General features: G+C 39.6%; 1 protein-coding gene across 1 annotated transcript; it reads right to left on the bottom strand.

Annotated features, from left to right (window-relative positions):
- Positions 1-385: 385 nt before the first annotated feature.
- On the bottom strand, positions 386-3029 carry LOC134637088 (membrane-spanning 4-domains subfamily A member 8-like). The gene is made up of 7 exons (XM_063487425.1): positions 3015-3029; positions 1613-1701; positions 1427-1537; positions 1234-1290; positions 988-1155; positions 736-852; positions 386-541 (listed from the first exon to the last, which is right to left on the bottom strand). The coding sequence occupies exons 2-7, from the start codon at positions 1646-1648 to the stop codon at positions 437-439; spliced, it is 594 nt and encodes a 197-aa protein (XP_063343495.1). The 5' UTR covers positions 1649-1701; positions 3015-3029; the 3' UTR covers positions 386-436.
- Positions 3030-8337: the final 5308 nt, after the last annotated feature.

Genomic DNA, 8337 nt, shown 5'->3' on the forward strand with positions numbered 1-8337 from the left:
GTAAAGTAAAGTTTGTTTAACACAGAGACAGTTCTTTGTCTTTTATATAAGGGGACGATTTTCTGCACATTAAAAATATTATGTGCAGACTATAATATGGTCTGCACCATATTATAGGGGTCTATAATATGGTCTATAAATAAAAATGCATGTGACTAAGGTTTTTAGATTTTTTTAAATAATAAAATTGTCACCTGTTGAAGGTATTCCAGAAAAAAATATGTTCTAGTGTTTTGTTTTCCTCTTCTTCTGTCGTTTTAATATTAAATGTAAAATCTACACATACAGAAATTTATCATAATTATAAAAATAAAAATGATAAGTGCTGTAACTTAAGATTCATCATCGTTTTCTTTACAGTTACAATCATCACTAAACAATCATCACTACTTTTAAATGCAGTTTTGATTTGATTCTGCTAGTAGATCTTGAGGATTTATTTCAAGGATCCAAACATTAGAGTGAATCCTTTTTCAGCACCGGGACTCGTCATGAGGACTTCCTTCAAAATTGGCTGGGAAATCTCAGTATCTCTGACACCCTGCAGACACAAAACACAGTGCACTTCAAGAACATTACATCATGATTTACTGATGAGTTATTTTTGTTCTGAAAGCACCAGAGTTTTAGCCTTTAGTTTTTAATAGGATTATTGATGTTATGCTAACATGTTAATTCAGCTCTACCTGCACCAGTATCTAAACTAACATTTTGTATGTTTGTTTTGATTCATACTTTTTCCTTCCATCTGCCACACAGAGCCCTGATGCCCAGAACTGTGATGGCAATGGAGACCCCGAGCTGGAGAACAGCCAGGACAATCAAAGTAATGTCCATGTCTATCACCAATCTCTGTTAGACACAAAATAAGAGAATAAAAGAATTTTATTGGACTCTGAGTACTTATATTAAACTGTCAAATAAAATTTTAAAAAAATATATAAAGTATAGGATAAAAACAATCACTTGTTTTAAACGCGTGCTCACCTGAGTAACGTATGCCAAAAATTCACATTCATTGAAATACTCTTCGCTGGGCTGGCTGTTTTGGCATAAGCCGATGAAAGAGGAATTATCAAGGTCTAAAGCATACAGCACAATGCCAATGATGGCATAGACAGAGCTGATTATGTTCACAGTCACAGCAAAGATCACCTGTGGAGAACTTCTGTTATTCTTTTGATAATGATCTAAAATAACGTACTTTCCTCTTGAACTTCAGTCTTTGCTTACCGAGACAAAATAGGGGCAGCAGTTGACAGTAATTGTGAAGATTCCAGTTATGATGTACTGAAGGGAGAATAATTAACACGAAAGGGGAAATATTAAATAGCATGAAATATTATTAATAATAAATAAATATAATTAATAATAAATAATATTTTCAAATATGATTAAAGAATGATGGGAAAGGTTGTATTTGTACCACAGCTCCAAGCCAGTAAGCAGCTCCCATGCTGGTCAAATCGCCAGGATACATGCTGGTTCGTCCTGGACCAAGTCCAATGTTTAGCAGACCCACAAATATCTGTATCACCTGTAAAAGTTTTACAACAGTTATATCCCACTGTGTTACACTTAAAAGGTTTGTATGAGCTTCAGTTCTCCTCACCCCGAGAACTGGAATAATGCTCCTGTACATGCACATCCTGGTGTGAGACAGTCGTTCTCGTCTTTAACAGTACTGGAAATCTTTCACACCTGTAATGTGGAAAGGAGATTTTAGAATGGACTGTAACATGGAAAGAAAGAGTACATATTAGGAAACCTGTTAGGACATGGATATGGACTGGTAGAAAGGTAAAGTAAACAACCATACATACAAGACATGATTGACCCCCCCTCATGTCTGAAAGTCTGCCCACCAACTGACCCCCATCTTCAGCCGGATCTTAACAGATCATTCATATGCACATTGCACTACTCAGTTTTACACTTATAGTTTGTGTAGTTTCTAAAACTTCACAAACTAGCTTGTTTTTTCTTATCTATCTAATCTCTCGCTCGCTCGCTCTCTCTCTCTCTAACAAAATGCAAAAGTGCAAAAGCAAAGTTTGTTTATTTGCACAAACTGGTCAAGTTAAGATAATTCAGATTGTTGGAAGTATCCTCAGAATATGTAAAAGTAACTAACAAAAAATCTCATTTGAAAATACTACAGATTTAAATAATGAGTTGTTTGTATCACAGACCAGATTGGTCCATCATGAATTAGTCACGATCATGGAAATCTATCAGGTCACACACATAATGACAACAAAGAAATATACGATGAACACTAAAGTCTAGAAATGATCTCAAATGGGCACAGGATAACTCAAAACAGATTTAAAATATTACGTCATAATGCCCGATAATGAAACTAGCTTTCAGTTGTCAATCTGTTGTTGCTTTTGTTAGCCGAATATTTGAATTACTGCTTGGATCAAAAACGTGTGATGGCATTAGTCTTCTTAAGAAATGTAAGAGAATTAACAATCGTAATTCTATTAATCTGGTGAACATACATATATATATATAAAACAAGTGGAGAACAAATGTTGACTGAATATGCTGAAAAATGAATTTTGCAAGTTCACAAACATGTTTTGACATGTGACACCCGAGTTGAAAAGGGGAAATTCAGAGTGTTCCGAGAAGCCCTGCACTTCCTTGTGTCGCATATTATGTTTATGAAAAAAGTTATGTGATAATAAAGATTTTCACAAAATTAAAACAAAAGACCAACATACAGACATGCATATACATATATATGCATGTCTGTATGTATATATGCGTGTGTGTGTGTATGTGTGTGTGTGTGTGTGTGTGTGTGTGAGAGAGAGAGAGAGAGAGAGAAAGAGAGGGGGGAAGAGCTCAGAGCAGTAATAAATAAATTATGAATGACCAGTCTATTAATAAAATTCATAAGAAAAGCGTCAGCTCACAGCTAAAGTAACATAAAACTATTTGACATGTTAAACATGTTACATTTTGTAAGTAAGGAGCGATTTTGTTCTGTGCAGTGTTCTTACCTTGCAGGCTCTGGTTCCCGGCACTGAGTCTGTTTTGTCAATGAGAAGTTTAAATAAACAAAATAACAGTGGTCCTTCCTGTCACCACCTGTTTCTTCAAAATAAAAGTTTTTCTCACTGATTTTACAGTTTATGTTATCTTCAATAATTAAATTTGATAAATTTAAATAGATTTTAACATTCATGTGGATGACACTGACTATAACACAGCGACTGACTTTTTATCCATTACTGACTCTTAATTTCATTCAACATGTCTCTGGTCCCACACACACCAGGACCCCTTCTATTCACCACATCACCCCCATTCTGCAGCAGCTTCATTGGCTCCCTGTCAAATACCACATCAATTTCAAAATACTTTTGTACACATTTAAGGTGATCCATCATCTCTCCCCTTCATACCTCTCTGATCTGGTCCAGATCACCATTCATTCTCAGTGTCTCAGATCCTCTCCCTCTCTTTCTCTTCTCGTCCCTTCCCCTCGGCTAGCCACCATGGGGCTTTCTGCTGCTCTGCTCCTCGACGCTGGAATTTCCTTCCTCCTGGTATAAGGAATATCACTTCCCTCTCTCTCTTTGAGCCTAGACTCAAAACTTCATTATTTATTTTGAAAGCCTCATGTTCCATGTTCAATATGTTCAGTTTCACCTCCTGCTTATATATAATCTGTGAGTTTTCATTTATTCTTTGTCAGGTCGTCTGTTGTGTTTCACGCCATGTTTCCTTTTTTTTTTTTTTTTTTGCCTGTCCCGTTTGGTTCTTTTGCCATCAGAATTATTGTCTAAAGGCGAAGAAAGATGCCCAACGGATTTACTTTACCAAATGGACCATCCCAGCCTTGCCGTATTGGTCTATTTGATTCACCTTTGCTTTTATTGTTTATTTTATTTTCATTTGCTGAACACGGGACAGACTTGACTGGGGAAAAGAAACGGGAGAAAGAAAGAGGGAAAGAAAAAGAGCGGGGAAGAGGAACGGTGATAAAGGGCAAAAACCAACAAAACAAACAGACAAAAAATACATATATCAATCACCTGGATCACCTGTTGAGAAAGAAAAAAGAGAAAACAAGCAAAGAAAAAGAGAGCAATATAATAAACAACATCATCGCGATGATCCATGTGAATATAACAGTAAATACTAAATATTAAATATTATTGTGCAGCACGTAAGATCGACAGCGCACAGTGTGCTTTGAGGTAGCAGCCAAAAAGGGTGTAGTTTGTGTGTGTGAGCACCCGTGTGTACACCTGTGAGCATGAGCGCGCTTGTATTTAAAAGGTTCCTTCATGTAATGATCTGCTAGAGGGTGTGGGGAGCCATAGCCCCATCCTCCAGGGCATGAAGCAGGCATGGAGGAGATCCAGGCTCCAGACATCCAGAGGCCCCAAGAGCAAAGGAGACCAAGGAAGACCAACGGAGGGGCAACCGTGCCACTCTCCCGGAAAGAGCTGAGGAGAGCCCCAGATGAGGGGTCGCTCAGCAGCCGCGGAGCAGAAGCCAGGGGGGTTGCAGTGACGTGCCCGTGAGCTCCGCCGGCAGCCAGCTGTGCCAGAGTGACCGAGCTCCAGGCCCAGAGGCCGAGGGCACCCCACCCCCGAAGGAGCCCCAGGCTCCAGGCCCCGACAAGCAGCCACCAGGAGCCGGTGAGTACCTGGACGCCCATCCCCGGACACAAAGAACCACCAATGCACTGATGTCTGAGGGCGTCTGCCACTGGCAGAGGGAGTGGTGGGGGGAGATAGGCCTCCAAACCTTGGAGGGCCTGAGATGTCCCTAGAGAGGTGGCGTCTGATACCCGACCTGACATATAGACACAGACAGGCACACACAGATACAAACATCCATTTCCACCCTCATGCTCTCATATGCAATTACTCAACACTCACCCAACGTGGAGACAGACATAAAGAGACACTGTACACACAATCACACTCCCCAAGCATACTCTATACCCCAGGTCTAGGTACCCTTGCCCCTGGAGGGGGAAACTGCACCCAGACCCAGGTAGTGTTACCCTTTTCCCTGGGGTGGAGAGAAGCAGACTGCCCCGACTCGGCAGCAGCAGGGAGGCCCCACAATCCAGAACCCTCACGCCATGTTTCCAATTATTCATGATACTCATGTCCAGGTTTTTTCACGTTCAGTTCTAGTTTACCCAATTTAGGTTAGTGTTTAGTTTCGTATTGGTTCACCTTGCCCTTTGTTTTGTACCTTTTCATCAGCTTTTAATAAACGCCTCGCCTTTTGCTAAATTATAGTTGGTTTCCAAGTGTCTGCGTTTGGGTCCACTATTCACACTTCACGCAGACTGCTTCCACTAACTGTGACAGCTATTCATGCCAGTAAGTATGCTCTTTAGGATGTCCACTGACATTTTTAAATATGTTACTGCAGAGCACACAAAGCTACCATAAGCATTCCATTATATGAATATGGGCAAATTGCCCATCATTACTGCTTTTACTATAGTTATTTTAGGGGTCCTGTGATGAAATTCAGTGGTGCTTGGAGGGGTCTAAACTTGCCTGTGGTAGAAAATGAAAAATTTTAACTCATACTGTGAGTTGTCAATTTTATATCTGCACAGGTGCATTCTTATCATTTATTGTACGTGTGTGTAGAACAGAGGAGTCTTCTCATTTGTTTACACAATGACATCAGAAAATTAGCATAAAGAAATATTTCAAGCACTTCCCAATGGTGGAAAAAGCCAGAAATCCTATGAAACTGAAGAACAAAACATATAGTTTTACTTTTTTTTTTATTATTCAAGCATCAAAGAAATCATCTACAAGCAGATGATGATTTACAGAGAGATACTGGGTGGGATTATTGTCAATACTTTCTGCTGGAGTTCAGAGAAACAGAAGTAAATGTGCAGCTCATGCATTCATGTGTTCACGAGGTCAGTTTTCATTTCCGGGATGGATCGGGATGATCTCTTCCATGACTTGTGGCAACTGTTCCTCGACATCTTTGTCACCCTGTGGACACAGAGCTCTGATGCCCCAAATAGCATAACGAATATTGACAGCCAGCTGAAGAAGAGCCAGGGTGATCAGTGTGATGTCCAAGGATTTCAGTAATTTCTGATGATTTTAGAACACAGTAAAATAAAGAAAAAACACAATTTACCTCAAAAATTGTCATACAACAATGTACAGATCAACTCACATGGCAAGCATTCTGCAGTTATGGTATGTACACTGTAAATGTGTGTTTAGGCTGGATTACTTGGGAAAAAAGCGCTACATTTCTGCAGTTGTCTTCATCAAGAACAGCATCATCGCTGCTGCGGTCACAAATCCAGAGGAGAGAGGCGTCTCTCAGGTCTATGCCATACAGCACAATGGCAGTAATGGCAAAGATCCCACCAGCAATATTCATGAAAACAGAGAAGCCCATCTGAGAGGAGACATTTATAAAATTAAAACTTAGAAACAAGTTGTTTAACACATTTTTTATTGACAATCTTATTTACAGCACAGTCTTAAGTCCGTTATGAGTTTTCTTACCAAACAGGATGAACGGAGTTGTCCAGCCAAAATGGACACAATTCCACTAACAATGAACTGGTGAGAGATCAGTAGACATGATGTTAGAGGTGATCATAAATTCAAGAAAAGTACATTTTTCAAAAAGGTAATAGACCATTTAACAAATTGCTGATGTATTTATCGAAAAGTTATAGACTTTAGTTTCGGGTGATTTTACACCTTTGCTTAGCAGGTTGCCAAATGAGTTCCAGCTGGAAACATACATTCTTTTCAGATTGTATCAGGAAGGAGATCTGGTGTAAAACTCCACCAGAGCTACCTGCTTTGATGACCCTTGTGACAAAGGGACAGCTAGCATTTGGTATGGTGTCATCGAGAACAGATAATCTTAATTTGGTCATGTCAGGCAAACAGCCCCACCTCACTGCTGTAAAATCAATCAGCAGAAAGTTGACACATAGGGAGAGGAGCTACAACACCAAGCCCAGCATGAGTTATGAGCAAATTGATCTGAGCTACTGTGAAGTCCGATTGACAGCTGCCACGAAGTGTACAGTTGTAGGTTGAAGAATGACTCCCAACATTAAATATTTGGACCTACAAATGATAGGATAACTAACATATGCATAAAAGACACGTTAATTTAAAAAAGGCCTTCTTTTTTCCTGCAGGTCAAAGTACAAAACTCTTCTACCACAAAAAATTATAAATACGCAACACTAAGAGGAGAAAGAAGATTATTTTACCACAGCACCCAGCCAGTAAGCAGCTCCCAGGCTGGTGAGGTCCCCAGGATGTGTGCTTGTCCGTCCCGGCCCAAGTCCAATGTTAAACAGGCCCACTAAGATCTGTATAGTCTGTAAAGGATTCAGAACGATTACTGTAAAAGCTTAAAATTATCTTTTAACAGCTGGATGATACATTTCTTTTACATTCTCACCCCAATAGCTGCAGCATCAAAGACCTGCAGCAGATGCAAACAGCAGCAAAGCTTTGGACTGCAGCAAAGAAACTTCAGGATGTGACACAGTGATGGAAGCATCTTCTTACTATTTGCCAGCTTCCTTTTTTTGATAATGGACCGACACCTAAAACTTAGAATGGTGAAAGACGTTTCTGTCCTTTTGTTCAGCAGTGGGAAAGTGCCTCCCACCAAAGACATGTGTCGTCTTGCTACTGACTAGAGGTTGGAGCTCACGCAGTTGGTCTCTCATTTTTGGTTCATGTGTGCATGTGAGGGGTGGGTATTTGCAGAGCACCCACATTTGAATGTGCCAAATTCTCAATGCTTAAAGCAAACAGAGTTACAATTATCAGTCAACAAACCTATCAAATCTAAACATGCAGGTGTATTAAAGCTGTGGGTATGCTCTAAGGCAGCGAGATAATGTTTGTGTCCTTTGCCTGCCATTATTTATTTAGTAACTGTAAAATATGCAACAGAGGACAAAGTAAAGCACGTTGTGTTTCTGTCTTTTCTGTCTTATTCTTTAATAATACATATTTTTATTAAATACACTGCTTTTTAAATCTTCCATTCACCTGTGTTATGTATATATTATTAAGTGCTGTATGATGCAATGGTGGCTTCAAGTGGGACATGGGGAAAAGGTCAAAATGTGACATTTCTTCTGTTGCAGCTAATAAAAAAAGATAACTTGAATGTTGTCATGGTTACTTGGATTATGTATATGTTTCTAGTTCTGTTCCTTAGCTGTTAGTTTCCTTTTGCGATTCCTGTCTCCCTGGTTGTGTCCTTATGTTTGTCTGGTTTCTCTGTGTTCCCTCTCTTGTGTTGTCATTATGTCTGCAGTCCTGC

The sequence above is a fragment of the Pelmatolapia mariae genome, linkage group LG10_11, assembly GCF_036321145.2.
Source record: "Pelmatolapia mariae isolate MD_Pm_ZW linkage group LG10_11, Pm_UMD_F_2, whole genome shotgun sequence".
Classification (NCBI taxonomy): Eukaryota; Metazoa; Chordata; class Actinopteri; order Cichliformes; family Cichlidae; genus Pelmatolapia; species Pelmatolapia mariae.

Excerpts from the sequence above, each read along its gene's own strand:
- LOC134637088 (XM_063487425.1), bottom strand. The coding sequence starts at position 1,648 with ATGTGCATGTACAGGAGCATTATTCCAGTTCTCGGG. Across the intron at positions 1,291-1,426 it reads CTTACTGGCTTGGAGCTGTG|TACATCATAACTGGAATCTT; the intron begins GTACAAATACAA and ends TTCTCCCTTCAG. Across the intron at positions 542-735 it reads GTGGCAGATGGAAGGAAAAA|GGTGTCAGAGATACTGAGAT; the intron begins GTATGAATCAAA and ends TTGTGTCTGCAG.